Source organism: Peromyscus maniculatus, chromosome 1 (assembly GCF_049852395.1).
Source record: "Peromyscus maniculatus bairdii isolate BWxNUB_F1_BW_parent chromosome 1, HU_Pman_BW_mat_3.1, whole genome shotgun sequence".
Taxonomy (NCBI): Eukaryota; Metazoa; Chordata; class Mammalia; order Rodentia; family Cricetidae; genus Peromyscus; species Peromyscus maniculatus.
Window position 1 is genome coordinate 7,529,843 of NC_134852.1, and position 19,294 is coordinate 7,549,136.

At 43.9% G+C, this 19,294-nt stretch overlaps 1 protein-coding gene across 1 annotated transcript; it reads left to right on the forward strand.

Moving 5' to 3' along the window:
- The first annotated feature begins 7,779 nt into the window (after positions 1-7,779).
- LOC143272785 (paired immunoglobulin-like receptor B) lies at positions 7,780-11,087 on the forward strand. The gene is made up of 5 exons (XM_076568744.1): positions 7,780-8,234; positions 8,388-8,426; positions 8,609-8,893; positions 9,182-9,484; positions 10,628-11,087. The coding sequence occupies exons 1-5, from the start codon at positions 8,201-8,203 to the stop codon at positions 10,963-10,965; spliced, it is 999 nt and encodes a 332-aa protein (XP_076424859.1). The 5' UTR covers positions 7,780-8,200; the 3' UTR covers positions 10,966-11,087.
- The last annotated feature ends 8,207 nt before the right edge of the window (positions 11,088-19,294 follow it).

Here is a 19,294-nt window from a genome sequence, read left to right on the forward strand (position 1 = left end):
TAGGTGTCTAGCTTTGCAAACCTACTCTGTCAGCCAACCACAGCCCTGTGTTTATATCATGTGGGAATTTGATTCTCCAATGTTTCTCTACAGGGTGTTTATTTTGAATGCACATCCAAAGTTCTCCAGGTCCCAAAAGGCACAGATCATTCACAGGGAACAGTCCCAGGCTCTGTTTCCTGACATCTCTAAGGCATCCAGCAAGAGTTGTCCCTGCAGATGTTGTGGATAGTATAGTAATACCCAACATATGTTGTCAGAGTCAAGTAACCCTTTGAGATACATGTCTCAGGTGAGGTGTTTGACACCAGAAACACTTTCTCATATGCCTTGCAGAACCCTCAAGGAGGGTGTGTGGACAGGATGGCTGGAGTAAGCTCTTTTCTGCTAAGGCACAGGGTATGAAAGGCCATGGAGCTTTCAGAAAAGGATTGCATATGAAATGTATTGCAAGAGCCAGCTGAATGACTTCCTATCTTTCCTCCATCCACGCTCTCAAGAAAGCCCTCCCTGATAACCATACAAAGGCTCTGTCTTCTCCATTGAAAAATACCTAACTCTCCACTGTTCCTCTGAGATGAGTTATAACAGGTTTGCTCTGTCCAAGGAGTGAGAAAATGATGTCCCCCCCAGGTCTCTGACCATCAACCTCACGCTGAATATTTCCTGCCAACTTCATCTTAGGCTCTATGAATTTCTCCTCTGGTGGTCAGTACAGATGCCTTGGTGCACACAACTTATCCTCTGTGTGGTCAGCCCCTAGTGACACTCTATACATCCTGATCACAGGTGAGGAATGTAGTCACTTAGGATGGACCAGTTCTGACACAAGTTCAGTTGGGAGGAGACCTGGGATTCATTGTCAAAATGATGATGAGCATCTCAGGGATAATAGGTCTAGTGATAAGAGAATGGACAAGGGGCTGTCTGTTAAAATATAGAGACTAGGTTCTGAAACAGGGCCTCAGAACATGACTGTAGTCTTTCACTCTCATTTGTCTTCTCTGTAGGACATCCCCCATCACACCTAATCTCCCTGTGTATGCTGGGACTACTGTGTCCTTAGGAGAGAATGTGACCCTGCGGTGTCAATCATTAGTTCCAGTGGACACTTTCTTTCTGTTCAAGGAAGTTGCAGCCCATCCATACATGCATCAAAGATCAAAGTCTGAAGATCCACAATATGAGGCAGAATCCTCCATGATTGCTGTGACCTCAGACCTTGGGGTTCTTACATATGCTTTATCTCTCAAAGTTCTTCCCCTTACCTGTTGTCATACTCCAGTGTCCCCATCCAGATCATAATCTCAGGTGAGGTGATCCAGACCTTTGTGGGCTCAGAAGTTAACCCACAGTAATTGACCTAGGAAGCTTATGCCTGGGAATAAAGGAAATTCTGCTTAGAGCATCAAAACAGAAGGTCAAATTCAATTCAGAGGAGGGAAATGCTCAGAATCAATATCCAGTTATCTTAAGCTGGCTTTTGTTGGTCCTGACCTGCTTGTCAACAATCTCTAGGCTCACAGCCCCTGGATCACACAATGGAGAACCTCATCTGGATCAGCATGCCTGGCTCAATAGCCACAGGTGGGATTTTGCACTTTGAGCCTTGTCATAGCCAGAGAAAGACCCTGATTCATCCTAGAAGTGAAGAGAATATTACATACCTCGTTTGGTGACTATGTCTTGGAAATAAACTTGATGATCTTAGGTGTATTTTACAAGAAAGTTCACTGCTTAATTTTGTAAATCACTTGTGAGAAAAGATCCAGCAAGCTAATGTGTTTTAGGTGGAGGAAAATTCTCAAACATTGGGGTGAAGAACTCTTCTACCACTACACTCCGACTCTTACCCTCTACTTTTTGTGGAATTTGAAGAATTGCCATTCATTTATTTTAATTCCATGATATGAGGGGGCATCTAGTCCCACCAGTGAGATTTAGGGCATCACCTCTGTATATTTTCTGCTTTTCCTCAGTCCCCTGTGATATTTTCCTTATTATATGTCACCACATAACACATTGTTTATCATGAGCCTCTCTGCCCTGTAAAGATCTTTAACTTTATATTCAATAAAAAAATCATATACATGTGATGACCTCCCTCCTACATTATTACTTTATCTCCTGTAGACCATGATGAATTCCTATTGGAATATATTAGTACACAATTCAATGTCCACAATCCATTATTTTCTTTCTGTACCTGGCCATTTCCTTTTAGGTCCTCTAGCATTCTGGGACACAGTAAACAACATCCTCATCAGAGGATGTACAGGTCTGGTGGCTCTGTACTGGATTTACATCTCTCAAAATTGCCAGCTAAGCTAACCACATTTCTTTATAATGATACAGTGTCAATTGTCAAGCTCTAGAAACAGAAAATGAACTGATACATATTGAAGGGAAAAGCAAAGCTGTAGTTTGGTATTTTCATGGTCAATAAGGAGAAATAGTCATGGAGATAATATGTGGGAGTATCTGCAAGAGATACAGGCTATTCTGCTCCCAGTGATGGGTTCAGTCTGACTTTCAAACTGAAATTAATACCAACATATGAGATAACATGCCTGTGGGTAAAAGCTTATTAATCTATTTTGCTGTCAATGTGGGCAACAGGTGGTGGCATCAGTTTTCCCAGTACCCATCTGCCGATAGAGCATAGCTACTAACAATCCTTTGGAGCCCTGACCCTACACCACCAACCACGGAGGAAGAAGTCTGTCTTCCTGCAATGATCCATCACGAAAGTAGGTCCAAGGCCTGCACAAATTTAGCCTCCTTCCTTGAACACAGTGTTTGGGGAACTTTGTTTTCAATTATTTTTTGTTTTCAGCTAATGAGTGTAGTTTGGTGACCTTTACATTTTAGACCTAATGTATGCACTTTTTTGCAAACCAGGAGAGCAGTCCCAGCTTCTTTCACCATATCATTTACATAACCAAATAAATTTGTTTCCAAGTACATTGTAAAACACTCTGAAAGTTCACCAATCCTTACTCCTCCAAGTCACATGCCATCCTGAAAGCATAAATGTGATTAAAATGACACTGATATTAGACAGTCAGCATGATGCTGTAGCTCATAGTTGAGATGCTAACAACATTTAAGTTGGAATGGACATTTGTTTATAAATAGGCGTTCAATCAAAATCAACCTTCACAAAATCCAGAAGGATTCTGAACAATGAACTAGGAATACCACAGTGGTGTGAATGCTGTGATGATGTACCTATAAAATTCATGTATGTTCGTAAGAAAAGACCAATGAATCTATAGGAGACTTTTTAGCAGAATAGTATCAAATACAGAACCATGAGAATGCCATGTTTCCTTCTTCATTTCCTTGTGTTCTGGCTGGTTTAGTGTGTGTCAACTTGACACAAGTTAGAGTCATCAGTGGAAGGAACCTCAGTTGTGGGAATGTCTTCATGAAATTCAAATGTCAGTCATTTAATCAATTAGTCATCAAGGGGAAATGCCCTGCCCATGGTATGTGGTGCCTTCACTTGGCTGCTGCTTCTGGGGTCCATAAGAAGTTGGGCTGAGCAGGCCATGGGTAACAAGCCAGTATGCAGCACCCTTCCATGGCCTCTGCATCAGCTCTTGCCTCCAGATAGCTGTCCCGTTTGAGTACCTGTCCCAACTTCCTTTAGCATTGAACAGAAATTCTGAAGAGTAAGCCAAATAAACCCATTCCTCCCCAACTTGCCTGTTGGTCATGGTGTTTTTTCACAGCAATAGAAACCCAAGCTAACACAAATTAGGACCTGTGCAGTGGGACATTGCTGTGACAGACCTGACCATGTTTTGCGGGGGGGGGGGGGGGGGGGAGGATTGGGGAAGCACATTGTAACTTTGTACTAGAAGAGCCATTGAGTGTTGAGAGACCTCCGTAGGATGTCATGTGGAAATTTGGAAGATAAGAATATTGAGAGAAGTGCAGAAAATGGAGGCCTGATTGGCTTGTAAAATATCAGAGGGAAGTTTAAAGATAATATGAGGGCCATTTTCTATTTTTAAATTAAGAACCTGTGCTTCTGGTTAGCTGGGGCTGAAAAATCAACTGTGATTAACAAAATACCAGAACTACTAAAGCAATCCTGTGGTTCTTGTTAGCCTGTCATGAAGAATCATTGGTGATTAACAAGATACAAGAGTTACTAAAGCAATCCTGTGGTTGGGGTCAGCTAGAGCTAAAGAATCAATAGTGATTAACGAGATACCAGAATTACTGAAGTAAAACCTTTATGAAACTGGGAAAATAGAAGCTGGTCAGCTTGAGCTAAGATATTAGCAGAGATTAAGAAGAGACCAGCATTACTGAGGTGAAATCTGCCTGAAAGTATTTCTGAGATCACAGAGAAGCTGTGTTCTAGAGGCAGCCAAGGATGGACATGGTGATTTAGCCCGACTTGGTAATGTGTATGAATCACACAGGTGATTCTGGTTTTGAAGGCATGAAGTGGTCATGGAGATCAGCAGAGGACTGACATTATGAGAGGAAAGGAGAGGCCATTGGTGAAGGTGAACCCTCACTGGCAGTTGAAAGCTCAGGGCTGAAGGGGTCTTGCCAAGAATTTGAACCTTGGCACCAAGAGGAGTGTCTATGAGAGGATATTGGTAAAAGTGAAGCCCAGTTGCAGCAGAGGAACCTTGTGGCTTGGAGATGCCAGTATAACAGTATAAACACCAGGACCAATAGTAGCTGTGGAGAGGAGCCAGGCAGATCTGAGAAAGTTTGCTGTGTTTATTGCAGATGTCAGAGTCAGAGAAGTGACCCCAGTCTGTTGGAGAATTACAGAACAATTTGAATGGATCCCAGATATTGGAGGGTTCCAATTTTCATTTTGCTTTGATTTGATCATGACTGTGTTCTGATTCTTCCCTATTGAAGTTATTTTATTAGAGTCCATATTTGAGAGACTTTGTATTTTAAAAGACTGGATTTTATGAGATTTTTTTAAAGGGACTAAAATTTAGTTTTGAATTTGCAAAGACTGTGAGACTTTAAAAGTTATTTTTTTGAGGATCCATAACAAATTTTATTTTATTTGTTTTAAATTTAATTTAATTTTACATATCAGCTATGAATTCCCCTGTCCTCCCTCTCCCACTCCACACCCCACCATCCCTCCCCCAGGACACCCCCCATTTTCATCTCCTCCAGGGTAAAGACTCCCATGGGGATTAGGCTCAACCTGGTAGATTCAGTCCAGGCAGGTCCAGTCCACTCCTCCCAGGCTGAGCAAAGTGTCCCTGTATAAGCCACAGGTTCCAAACAGTTAGTTCAGGCACTAAGGACAGGTCCCGGTTCCTCTGCCTGGGGGCCCCCCAAACACTTCAAGTTAATCAACTGTCTCACTTATCCAGAGGGCCAGATCCAGCTGGGGGCTCCTCAGCTATTGGAGACCCTTCAACTGAAGAATGGATAAATTAAATATGATACATATACACAATGGAGTGCTACTCAGCAGAGAAAAAAAAAGACATCATGAGGTTTGCAGGCAAATGGATGGATCTAGAAAAAAAAAAACATCCTGAGTTAGGTAACCCAGACTCAGAAAGACAAACATGGTATGTACTAACTCATGGGATGATACTTGATGTAAAACAAAGATGACTAGACTGCTACTCACAACTCCAGGGGAGGCTACCTAAAAAACAGGACCCTAAGAAAGACACAGGGATCACCCAATGACAGAGAAATGGATGAGATCTACATGAAGAACCTGGATGTTAGTGGGGGTAATGAAGGGCAAGTTTCGGGGGAAAGATAGCTTAGGGGACCAGGAGATCCCAGCTGGATCAAGAACAGAGAGGAAGAACAAGGAATAAGAGACCATGAGAATAAATGAAGACCACATGAGAATAGGAAGAAGCAAAGTGCTAGAGAGGTCCCCAGAAATCCACAAAGATACCTCCACAATAGACTACTGGCAGTGGGTGAGAGAAATCCTGAACTGTCCTACTCTGGTGATAGGATGGCCAAACACCCTAAATGTCGTGAGAGAAATCTCATCCAATGACTGAGCGAAGCAGATGCAAAGATCCACTGCCAAGCCCCAGGTGGAACTCCAGGAGTCCAATTGGCGAGAAAGAGGAGGGATTGTATGAGCAAGAATTGTTGAGATCAAGATTGGAAAAAGCAAAGAGACAAACAGTCAAACTAAGGGAAACACATGAACTACGAACCAATAGCCGAGGAGATTTTTAAGTTATTTAAGATGTTGGTGATGAGCAAGTAAGGAAAGGATGTGGCTTAATAGTGATGTGTTTGTGGGTATACTTCATAAGCAGTCAGGTGTACTGGCTGTTTTTTTTTATGTCAACTTGACACAAGTTAGATACATCAGATGAACGAGCCTCAGCTGAGGAGATACATCTATGAGATTCAGCTGCAAGGCATTTTCTCAATTAGTGATCAGGGGGGAAGCACACCATGGTGCATGGTTACATCCCCAGTCTGGTGGTCCTGGGTTCTATAAGAAGCATAGCTGACAGGTCCTGGGCTCGTTGCATGAGTTAGCTGTTTGAATCCTGGGACTTATGCAGGGACGCTTGGCTCGGTCTGGGAGGGGGGACTGGACCTGCCTGGACTGAGTCTATCAGGTGGATCCTGGTCCTAGGGGGAGACCTTGATCTGGAGGAGTTGGGAATGGGGGGTGGGCTGGGGGGAGGGGAAGGGGGGGTGGAGAGCATGGGAATCTGTGGCTATTATGTGGAATTGAATGGTGTTGTAAAATAAAAAAATAAATAAAAAAGAAGCATGGCTGAGCATGCCAGAGATAGCAAGCCTATAAGCAGTAGATTTCATGACTTACACATCAGCTCCTGCCTCCAGGATCTTGCCCTGGTTGAGTTCCGGTCCTGACTTTCTGTAGTGATGAACAGCAATGCTGAAGTGTAAGCCAAATAAACAATATCCTTCCCAATTTGCCTTTTGGTCATAGCATTTCATCACAACAATAGAAAGCTCAAGAAAGCCTGATAATTTCCTCTGTGTTCATCTAGAAGAACTCATAGATCGTGTGCACAGTGTGGCCCTTCTGTTATATCCTCCCAGGAGCATCAACCTGTATCTTCCCTTGTTGTGAATCACTGCTTCCCAGGCATGACATGACCTTTGGCCTTGTTGAAGTGTCTGTAGCTCTGATTACACACAGCAGTATTCTTTCACAATGTAGAGGGTTCTGAGGCTACTCCTCTTCTCTCAGAACTAGAAGCTGTTAAAAGTTTAAGGCAAAGCTTTTTTTCAGAGATATAACCACTGAAAAGTTTCAAATATTGCTTAGCATAGAGGAGCACATTGGCATCAACAGTTTGGAGTTGAAACTGATTGGTGGATCTTGTCTGGTCTACACAATGAGTTTTGGAACAGTCAGAACTACATTGTAAGATCCTTTCTCAACACACAAACAGAAACAAAACACAAAAACAAAGACATTTGACCACATGCTTCCAAGGAACCCTAATATAACTTTTTTATTAACCAGTTGGAGTTATGTGGACTATTGCCTCTTTCTGTCACAGTTGGGATGAGTAGTCATTGCTCATGTTTCCCCAGGTAAAGTTCACACAACTTTTACAAAGGATCTCTAAGTCTAAATAGGAAACCATCAATACGTTTGGTCTGGCTGGTGGAGATGGTAAAGGAAATGGTCAAGATGGTCAAGGAGAACCAGGAAGAAGCTCTGAGAGAAAAAGACCAACCTGCTCTGTGAACCCTCAAGTGAGGGGGCTGCAGCACAATGTATCCAGGTTCATTTTATGTTATGTCTTGGTCCTAGGTCACTGGGAGCATTCAGGCAGAAGTGGATGTTTTACATGGACATGTTCTGCAAGTTGAAACCACAATGAGATTTGGGGTTGTAATCCCAGTCCACATGAAGCTGAGGGATAAGGGGAAGAAGACTGAAAACTGCATGAGATTCAAGAGATTCTGTCTCAGAAACCAACACAAAAACTAAAGGACCAGAAAGAGGAAGTAGCCCCATATTCTGTAGCCCAACCCACCACAGCACTGGAGAAAGAAGCATCATATGTCTGGGAAGAGGAGTTCGTCTTCCTCAAGGGCTGCTCTTATTACATCTTCATGACACCAATAAGAAGAAGACAGCCTTCATAGCCCATATACTTTGTTTTTTTTCATTTGGCAAAGGGACCAACTATCTGGAAAGTTGTGGTAATTGGAAGATGCCATGACAACGTTTCTCTCAGCCATGCTGTGTGTAGGTGAGATGCCCAGATAGGGAGGGATAATTCTCGTTTGAGAGGGAATCCACCCCACAGCCATGCCTGTGCCAGCAGGAAGGCACAGTAGCTTAAATGGCTGGGAAGTGGATGCCTTCTGATATTTCAGTGCAAAAACAGGAATCTCTTTTGCAGCACTGAATCATCTGGTCCTCTGGATGCCATCATTGGCAGGTGAGTGTCTTCACAGTTGTCCCAGATTGAACATCGTTTATGGGGATCACAGATAACTCCTGGACAGAGCAGATTGAGAACAACAAGTGTGGGCTGATGCTGGGGATGCCTGAGAATGTCCTGGGTCTGAGAGCTCATATCTGAGAGGGAGTTTGGGGAACCAATTGTCATTTTTCTTGCAGGGGTCTTCTCTAAACCTATACTCAGAGCAGTTCCAAGAAATGTGGTAACCACTGGAAACCAAGTGACATTCTTCTGTCAAGGGCCCTTAGAGGCTAAGGAATACCGTCTCTGCAAAGAAGGAAGTCAGGATTGCTTGGTACCAACAACCCTTATAGAAACTGAGAACTTGGCCAAATTCTCTATCTCATCAATTGAATGGAACAATGGAGGCCAATATAGGTGTGAATATAAGAGCCCCAATGGTGCATTAGAACTCAGTGACTACTTGGATCTTGTGGTGACAGGTGAGAGGACCCCTCTACAAGCCCAGCATTTTCCTTGAGGAAAGGAGTATGTTCACAGCAGGGTCCCCTTTTTAAATATATGAAGAGGGGAACATCCTTCTTATATGGGTCATATGGGCACATGAGGGTACGGCAAACATTATTGAAATTAATCAATCGAGGCCTTTGTCTGTGGTCAGATAGTTGTCAGGAAGTGGATTTGGGAACCGTCATTATGTTGAGTTCATCTGAAGGTCTGTTTAGACACACTACAAATTCATATATGTTTCTTGCACTATTCTTTCTTAGGAGTTCACCAGAGCAGTGTCACCCTGTCAGCCCTTCCCAGCCCAGTGGTGACTGCAGGAGGAAATGTGACCCTGCAATGTGTGTCACATCATCTATATGACAGGTTCATTCTGATGAAGGAAGATGAGAAGTTCTCCCCGACTTTGCCCTCACAGAATATACACCCTGAGCTATATGGAGCTGTGTTCACAGTGGGTCCTGTGATCCCCAGCCAGAGGTGGAGGTTCACATGCTATGGGTATTTCTCCAGCAACTTCCAGCTGTGGTCGGTTCCCAGTCCCGAATTAGAGCTTCTGGTCTCAGGTAAGGAAGTACAGAACTTTCCTTTGATGGACATTTCAAGTGAACCAGGATCCCAGGAAAGGACCTGATGTGAGGTCATTGATTGAGAGGCTGGGCTATGGAAAGAGAGATTTAACCTGACTACTGGCTGGACAGGACACAGGAAAACTTCGGCTACAGTGGTCTTTATGTGTCCTTTTAATTTTGCAGATCAGCCTATGTGTCCCTGCAATGGTGACCTTCTCTGTGCAATTCTCCTAACAGATGCACCTCCTTTCTTTCTACTTCTTTTCTGGGACCCTTCATATTCCCAGCTAAGCCTGGCTCTGTGATCACAACAGAGAGTCCTATAACCATGTGATGTGAGGGGACGTCAAGAACCCAAACATATGTGCTACACAAAGAGAGAAGACTATAATCCCGGGGCAGAAAGACCCAAAAGAATCACAAGAATTAGACAAAATTAACCATCCCTTCTGTGATTACACTGCAGGCCGATATTGCTGCTACTCTCACAACTTTGCTGGCTTGTCAGAATGCAGGACATCATGGAGCTGGTGGATAAAAGTGTTTGAATACTCTGGAGTCATGTGGATACCCAGATGTGACTGTTAAGATAAAAGTGTGCTCTGACTATATCCCCATGTGTAAGTCAGGTCTGGGGAACAATCCAGACTGTGTGAACCCATTTAATATTTCATATGTATCTCTCCGAGGTGTCTAAAATAAACCACCCTGTTTACACTGCCAAACACTGTTGTTATATTAGAAGGCTCTGTGATCCTCTCATGTATCTCAAATCAGAGATGCAACTGGTTCATTTTAATTAAGGATACGCCTTTCTCTCAGTCTCTAAGTCTTAAGTGTAAGCCCCAGTCTCTCTGATGAATGACACTGAACCTGAAACAGGTTTCCCATGGAGGCTAAAATGTAAGGTGAGCACAGGGAAGGACAGGTGGATTAGCCCACAGATACAGATGCAGACTGTGGGAGTCAAGATACAGAAACCAATGAGAGGTGTATTGATAATAGAACATGGGAGGTTCAGCAACGATATGGATCTCCAGATGGATCCATGTGTCCTTCTGTTCTTCAAGGTTCAAGTCAGAGTTTCACAATCACTGTACAACTGTTAAAATCCCTCATCTCTCTCACTCTTTTTAGGAACCCTCCAGAATCCCACCATCTGGGCTGAGCCGGGCTCTGTGATCACCTCAGGGAATCCTGTGACAATCTGGTGTGAGGGAAGTAAAGACACCCAAATCCATATCCTGTATAAAGAAGGAAGCTCACCACCCTGGAACAGAATAACTGCACCAGTGCATGATCACAAGGCCAAGTTTTTCATCCCATTCATGAGTGAACACAATGCAGGACGATATTACTGTTACTGTTATACCTCTGCTGGGTGGACACAGCACAGTGACTCCCTGGAGCTGGTGGTGACAGGTGAGTGGACACAAAGGGTCACAGTCCTAACCTTTTCCTGTGGGGGACCCTGAAAGCTGTTTACAGGGAAATGACCCACATGAAGTAATAAGAAAAATTCACATCAGGCTGACATAGACATTGCCAGTTCACACTCTTAAAAGTCTGAATCCAGGTCACTTATTGCAAGTAAATTTAAACACAGAACAATTCTGCAAAAAAAAAAAAAAGATTACTGGTGTAATCGAAACCCTTTGAACAACCAGGCATAATTACATCAAAACTCAACTCAAAGTACATTTGAACATGAAGATTGATTTTGTGTCTTAAGGGGCTTTGTTCTGGTGTTGTCTCTGACTGAGGTAATGCCAATGTCAGCAGGCTAAAAAGTGTATGTGACGTCTCCCCAAAGGATGAGCTTTAATAATGAATGACAATGATAAAGGTCTAGGGAGGAGAGTCTGTGATAAACATCATGAGGGATTCAGGTGAGGTTTGGATCTACAGATGGAAAGGTCACCTGGGTATTAACAACATCCATTCCTAGCTTTCTTTCTAGAAAACAGGTAATTATCTCCTCTATTGAGCAGACCCACTACATGAGTAACATTTCTGATTTCTCTCATATTATTTGTGAGCATGAGTACATTGTGCCCTCTACATTTTCCCTCAGGAAATACATCTCTAAACATTTTCAGTCATAGCCCAGCTGCTGCAGACAATGTATCATTTAACAGGCTCTGTCCTCTTTTTCTAGGTGTCTACCATGGCAAACCTACTCTGTCAGCTTTTCCCTGCCCTGTGATGACCTCAGTTGGGAATGTAACCCTTCAGTGTGTCTCTTCCAAAGGATATGATACATTCATTTTGACTGGGGAAGATCTGAAGTTCTCTAGGTCCCAAAAAGCACAGCTCATACATACCCGACAGTCCTTAGCTCTGTTTCCTGAGATCTCCATGACATCCAGCAATAGTGGTCCCTTCAGATGTTATGGATACTATGCAAATACCTCACATGTGTGGTCAGAGGCCAGTGACCCATTGGAGCTACATTTCTCAGGTGAGGACATCTCATCATTCACTCAACTGCCACCAGAAATCCTTTGTCATAAGCCCTTCTACCTCAAGGAGGGTTCAAAACCATAATTGCTGAAGGCCCAGATTATGAGAGGTCTTGGCACTTTCAGAGCAGGAGGGGATATGGAATGTATTTTAAGAGCCAGATGTATGAGTTCCTTAATGTTTCTTAAATCTTAGGTATAATATTTGTGTTTTAAAAGTATCCATTTTGGACAGGCAGTGGTAGCACAAGCCTTTAATCCCAGCTCTTGGGAGGCAGAGAAAGTTGAATCTCTGAGTTCAAGGCCAAACTGGTCTACAAAGTGAATTCTAGGACAGCAAGAGCTGCCCAGAGACACCCTGTTTTGAAAAACAAAAAAGTGTGTGTCTGGACTAGGAACACCTTCTCCACATATTCCCATTTTGACCAGTTTTGAAGACCTTTGTGACATCCAGCAAGAATGAGCCCTTCAGATGTTACAGATACTATATAAATAACCCTCATGTGTGGTCAGAGGCCTGTAACTCTCTGGATAGTTGTTCATCTCTATGATTTCCCACATCTATTGTGAAATAAGCTTTTCAGATGAGGGGTGAGAGCTACACTTACCTGTGGGTATAAGGATAAGCATTTAGAATGAAGTTAGAAATTATATTTGGTTAGGAACATTGCAGTAATGGTTTCTCTTCTAGAGACCATATAGCCACTGCAATATGGATACAAGTATTATTTAATTAAAAAATAAATATTTACTTGCTTAATACTGGCCTATTCTTTAATGATTTAGGACAGAAGCATCATGGCAACCTTGTGGGGTGGTGCAGGAAGAGAAGCCCAGACTGTCACTATTTTGACCACCTGATGATATTCAGGGGACCCTGAGAATTAGACTATGTGGCTAGATGTCGGGTCCTCAGCTCTTGAGTCAGTGCAGGTTATTTTCCTGGGGGTATTATCTTCCTGGCTTCTATACTGCAGACTGGGCTGGGAGCACAGGAAAGCTCCTCTACTGTGAAGGCAGAAATGACATTTTTCCATCTGAGCTCTCTGTAATCAGATAAACTCTGTTTCAAAGAAGAGCCTTGACCAGCGGTTCTGAACTCAGAGCATAGTCAGGCTGAAGAAATCAAGTCAAAGAACAGAAGGAAGCTGCTACTGCAGAGAAAGAGTTCTTCCCACATTTTCATGATGTTATATGATTAGAATAATGTGAATCTATAGAATATAAAAGATGAAACTTGACAAAAAGTATCACTTCCATAGAGCACTGCACACACCCAGGAAATCTTTTTTTCTCAGGGATGCCTGAGACCATAAGCCAACCACAAAACATGTCAGGAGCCATGACAGATTAAGAAGGAAAATTCTGCTTATGGCATGGAACCAGAATTCTGCTTAGGACATGGAACTAGACAGGGGAGGGAGCTGTCAGAGTGAAAATTCAGTCATCTTATGGTGGCTTTCGTTGGTCCTGACATCTCTGTTCACGATCTCCAGCCTCACAGTCCCAGGATCACACAGTGGAGAACCTCATCCGGATGGTCATAGCTGGCTTGATCCTCATAGTTCTTGGGATTGTGCTGTTTGAGGCTTGCCACAGCCAGAGAAGGTCCCTGAATGCATCCTAGAAGTGAAGAAGAGAGACAGCCATAGTCCGTGCCTGGTGACCAAGTCTGGGAAATAAATTTGAGAATCTCAGGTGTTATTTACCAGAAGATTCCATGTTTAATATTGGGCATCAGTTGTGAGAAATGATCAAGGAAATTATTTTGGGTGCAGAAAAATCCTGAATATTGGGGCAGCTGACTATTCTACCACCACATTAAAGGTCTTCCATTCTACCTTGCTGTGGATTTGAAGATTTTTCCATTCTTTCTTTTCATTCTATAATGTGGGGAACATAACGTCCCACCAGTGAGTTTTGGGTCTTCATCTCTTTATATGTTCTAATTTTCCTCAGTCCCATGTGATGTTTTCCTTTATTATAAACCACTATAATCTTCACTGTGCTTTATGTGCACATTTTTGTTTGAGGTTGTTGTTATTATGAAGAAGGAATTTGTCTCAACCCAACAACAACAACAGAAAATAGTGAGTTCATTTCCAATTGCAGAATTAAAAGAATGACAAAATACAATGATGCCCCCAAAACATTGCACTCTCAATCCAGTCAGTATACATCACACACACTTTGTGAGGTTTCTGATAATATACTTATTTATTTTAAAACATAATTATTTTTCAATTCTTTGGAAGATTCTCATCAAGCACCCCAATTTTGCTCATCTCCCAGTCCCTCAATATCTACCCTCGACTCCTGCAGTAGGGTCTTCCAAATAAATTAAAAACAAACATAACAGCCAACTCACTCCTCTATCTTTCCAAAACCTCTTCATTTATCCTAGTGGCATCAGGAGATGTGGTGTGTCATGCAGTCCACCCCTTTTGTCCAATCAGCCCACCCACAATATGTTCATTGCAATGAGTTTGGTTTCAGCCTCTGGTTCCTGGTCCACCTTCATCACTGGGCCACCATAGAAACATCTCTTGGACAGCCTGTTTGTGGCCTGAGTTATACAGATCCTGTGATGATCATTCGGCAGGTCCAGCACTTCATGCACTTTAGAAAGTCGTGGATGGGACAGCTGTTAGGGTGGGGCCAGAATGTGTGTCTGAGTGGTAGAAGAGCTGGTTGGTTTGGGACATTGGGGCCACACACTCAGCCAAGGGGCAGAGCCAACACACCTTGGCCAATACCACTAGGGCCAGGTCTGCCATCCCTGTGGTGAGTGTTGGGGTAATTTCTCCTGAATGCTAGAGTCTGCCCTCCCATGGGGAGACAGTGGCCGATCTCCTCAGTCCATCAAGAAGGAGGGCCAACTATGGCAGGGTCAGGGAGGGACAGAGCTGGCTCAGCATGGCATTGGATTTCAAAACACCTGGTTCCTATGACCCACTGTGGTAACACAAGCTGTGAGCAGCACCACAGATCCTGGCTCCTGTTGGGCCCCAGACCCAGACCTGATCCACACCAGCAGCCAAAGCCTGCTCCCAACTGGCTGTGCACTCCACTTGCACTGACATGGTCCCAATGGGAGTTGCTGGAGAAATACCCATAGCATGTGAACCTCCACCTCTGGCTGGGGATCACAGGACCCACTGTGAACACAGCTCCATATAGCTCAGGGTGTATATTCTGTGAGGGCAAAGCCGGGGAGAACTTCTCATCTTCCTTCATCAGAATGAACCTGTCATATAGATGATGTGACACACATTGCAGGGTCACATTTCCTCCTGCAGTCACCACTGGGCTGGGAAGGGCTGACAGGGTCACACTGCTCTGGTGAACTCCTAAGAAAGAAGAGGGCAAGAAACATACATGAATGTGTAGTGTGTATAAACAGACCTTCAGACCAACTCAACCTTACGACAGTTCCCAAATCTAATTCCTGACAACTATCTGACCACAGACAAAGGCCTCGATTGATTAATTTCAATAATGTTTGCCGTACCCTCATGTGCCCATATGACCCATATAAGAAGGATGTTCCCCTCTTCATATATTTAAAAAGGGGACCCTGCTGTGAACATACTCCTTTCCTCAAGGAAAATGCTGGGCTTGTAGAGGGGTCCTCTCACCTGTCACCACAAGATCCAAGTAGTCACTGAGTTCTAATGCACCATTGGGGCTCTTATATTCACACCTATATTGGCCTCCATTGTTCCATTCAATTGATGAGATAGAGAATTTGGCCAAGTTCTCAGTTTCTATAAGGGTTGTTGGTACCAAGCAATCCTGACTTCCTTCTTTGCAGAGACGGTATTCCTTAGCCTCTAAGGGCCCTTGACAGAAGAATGTCACTTGGTTTCCAGTGGTTACCACATTTCTTGGAACTGCTCTGAGTATAGGTTTAGAGAAGACCCCTGCAAGAAAAATGACAATTGGTTCCCCAAACTCCCTCTCAGATATGAGCTCTCAGACCCAGGACATTCTCAGGCATCCCCAGCATCAGCCCACACTTGTTGTTCTCAATCTGCTCTGTTCAGGAGTTATCTGTGATCCCCATAAACGATGTTCAATCTGGGACAACTGTGAAGACACTCACCTGCCAATGAAATTATTTTGGGTGCAGAAAAATCCTGAATATTGGGACAGCTGGCTATTCTACCACCACATTAGAGGTCTTCCGTTCTACCTTGGTGTGGATTTGAAGATTTTTCCTTCCTTTCTTTTCATCCTATAATGTGGGGAACATATCGTCCCACCAGTGAGTTTTGGGTCCTCACCTCTTTATATATTCTAATTTTCCTCAATCCCATGTGATATTTTACTTTAATATAAACCACTATAATCTCCATTATGCTTTATGTGCACATTTTTTTTGGTTGGAGGTTGTTGTTATTATGAAGAAGGAATTTGTCTCAACACAACAACAGAAAATAGTGAGTTCATTTCCAATTACAGAATTAAAAGAATGAGAAAACACAATGATGCCCCCAAAATATTGTACTCTCTGTCCAGTCAGTATACATTACACACACTTTGTGAGTTTTCTGCTAAATTACTTATTTATTTCAACATAATTATTTTTCAATTCTTTGGAAGATTCTCATCATGTACCCCAATTCCGCTCATCTCCCAGTCCCTCCATATCCACCCTCAACTCCTGAAGTTGGTTCTCCCAAATAAATTAAAAACAAACATAACACCAACCTCAGTCCTCCATCTTTCCAACACCTCTTCATTTATCTGAGTGGCATCAGGAGCTGTGGTGTGTCATGCAGTACACCTCTTTTGTCCAATCAGCCTACCCACAATATGTTCATTGCAATGAGTCTGATTTCAGCCTCTGGTTTCTGGTCCACCTTCATCACTGGACCATCATAGAAGCTTCTCTTGGACAGCCTGTTTGTGCTGTGAGTTATGCAGATCCTGTGGTGATCATTCCGCAGGTCCAGGCCGTTCATGCACTTCAGAAAGTCGTTGATGGGACAGCTGTTAGGGTGGACCCAGAATGTGGGTCTGAGTGGTAGATGATCTGGTTGGTTTGGGACATTGGGGCCACACACTCAGGCAAGGGACAGAACCAGCACTTCTTGGCTCATAACAATAGGGCCAGGACCGCTATGCCTGTGGTGAGTATTGGGGTAATTTCTCCTGAATGCTAGAGTCAGCTCTCTCATGGGGAGACAGTGCCAGATATCCAGTGTCCATTAATAGGCAGGGTCAGGAAGGGACAGAGCTGGCTCAGCATGGCATTGTATTTCAAAACGCTTGGTTTCTATCACACAATGTGGCAACAGAAGCTGTGAGCAACACCACAGATCCTGGCTGCTTTGGGGCCCCAGACTAGACCTGATCCACAGCAGAAGCCAAAGCCTGCTCCCACGTGGCTGGGCACTCCCCATGCATTGGCATGATCCCAATGGCAGCAAGGCTCTAGGATTCAATCATGGCCACTGCTGGTGGACCTGACCCCCTGCTATCAGCACTGCTTTTTATGGTGTCAGGAGCCAAAGATATCAACACAGACTTTGGCTGCAGTAGGACCAGAGACCCAGACAGGGTCCTCAGCAACAGCCCTGACCCAGGTGACACCTTGGCCCCATCAGACAAAGTCCCTTTGACACCAACATGGTCATAGGATGTGGCCTAGACCCTGGGCATCCTTTTGGCCTTTGGTGGCACCACGAGCCATGGACAACACAGACCTCAACTGTGATAGGACCACAGACCCAGACATGGTCCTTAGCAGCAGACCAGGCACAGATGTCACCATCGCCCTAGGTGGTAGCACAGGCTACTGTGATCAAAAAGCCCCATGTGGAAGTGTGTCTCTCAGACACCAACATGGCCCCATTTGGCAGTCTAGACGCCTAGAATCGGCATGGCCTTGAATGGTATCAATAGCCATGGACATCAACACAGACCCTGGATGTGGTAAGGCTACAGACCCAGACATGGTTCTCATCAGCAGCCCTGATGCAGAGGACATTATGGACCCAGTGGCAGCATGTACTTTGAACAACAAAATGGCCACAAGAGGTCGCCTAGTCCCTGGGCATTTGTGTGGCCTTTGCTGGCACTGTAGCCCATGGACAACACAGACCTCAACTGTGATAGGACCAGACCCAGACATAGTTTCTGGCTTGGATGTCATCCAGGCCTGGGTGGCAGTACAATTTATCCAGATCAGCATAGCCCTGGTAGAAGCATCTGCCCATCCCTCCCTGCTCTCACTTCTTCAGAACGGCCTCTCACCACAGCCCATGAACATCACCTCCTCTCTTCCTCTCACATTTTACCACCACATACTTGCTCATCATCATATTGTCACCATGAGGACCCAGGGTGATCGATGGGGTTCTTTGGCCCTCCTGAACAACAGGTCCCAGGCTGCCCTGTAGGTGTCTTTCACCTACCTGAGCTGTTTGACATCAGGCAGCCTATGGATGCTTCAGGCAGGCTGGACTTTGAGGACCCGAGTTGCCCTATGGTTGCCACTCCTCACCCATCAGAACTATAGACAAGTAAATGTTACAGTGCAAAGCTTTTTTCTAGGGATATAACCACTAATTTATTTCCAATATTGCTTGTCATAGAGGACCACACTCTTCTCAACAGTTGTAAGGTGGGACTGGTTGGTTGATATATCCTGGTGTACATAGTGAGTTCCAAGACACCCAGAGTTTTACAGTGAGACCCTGTATGAAACAGACATAAGCAACACCAACTTAAATCCCCAAAGCAAAGGACAACACCAAAACCAAAAAAGATTGAACATATGATTCATGGGAACCCTCATATATCTCATTGGTTCACCAGCTAGTTTTGTGCGGAGACTTGTCTTCGTTTCTGTCACTTGTGTATCATCTGGGGTGAGTAGACATTGTTCTTGTATCCTCAGGACAAGTTCACATGTCAATAAAGCTTGTCCAGGGGCAGGGTAGGAAACAGGCCATGAGTTTAGTTTGGCTGAAGGAATGAAGGAGATCCAAGAAGAAATCTTGAGAGAAAAAGTCCAGACCTGAATCCCTTAGAGATAATGTTGGCTCAGGAAATCATTAGGTTTATTCCCTCTTAAGTCCTGGTTCAAGGAGATTGGCAACATCCAGGCATATGTAGATGGTTACAATGGAGATGTTCTGAAAGAAGAGACCACTTCAGATTTATATTTGTAATCTCAGGCCAAAGGAAGTTGAGGGAGCAGGAGGAGTCTGACATTTGCATGAAATTCAAGAGTTTCGGTCTAAGAGACAAAAATAGAAACCAAGAAACGACCAAGAGACAGAAGCCACATATTCTGTAGCCCAACCCATCACAGCACTGGGAAAAAAAGAGT

Coding starts and splice junctions, on each gene's coding strand:
- LOC143272785 (XM_076568744.1), top strand. CDS start 8,201: ATGACAACGTTTCTCTCAGCCATGCTGTGTGTAG. Junction 8,235..8,387: donor CTCAGCCATGCTGTGTGTAG/GTGAGATGCCCA, acceptor TCTCTTTTGCAG/CACTGAATCATCTGGTCCTC. Junction 8,427..8,608: donor CTGGATGCCATCATTGGCAG/GTGAGTGTCTTC, acceptor TTTTTCTTGCAG/GGGTCTTCTCTAAACCTATA.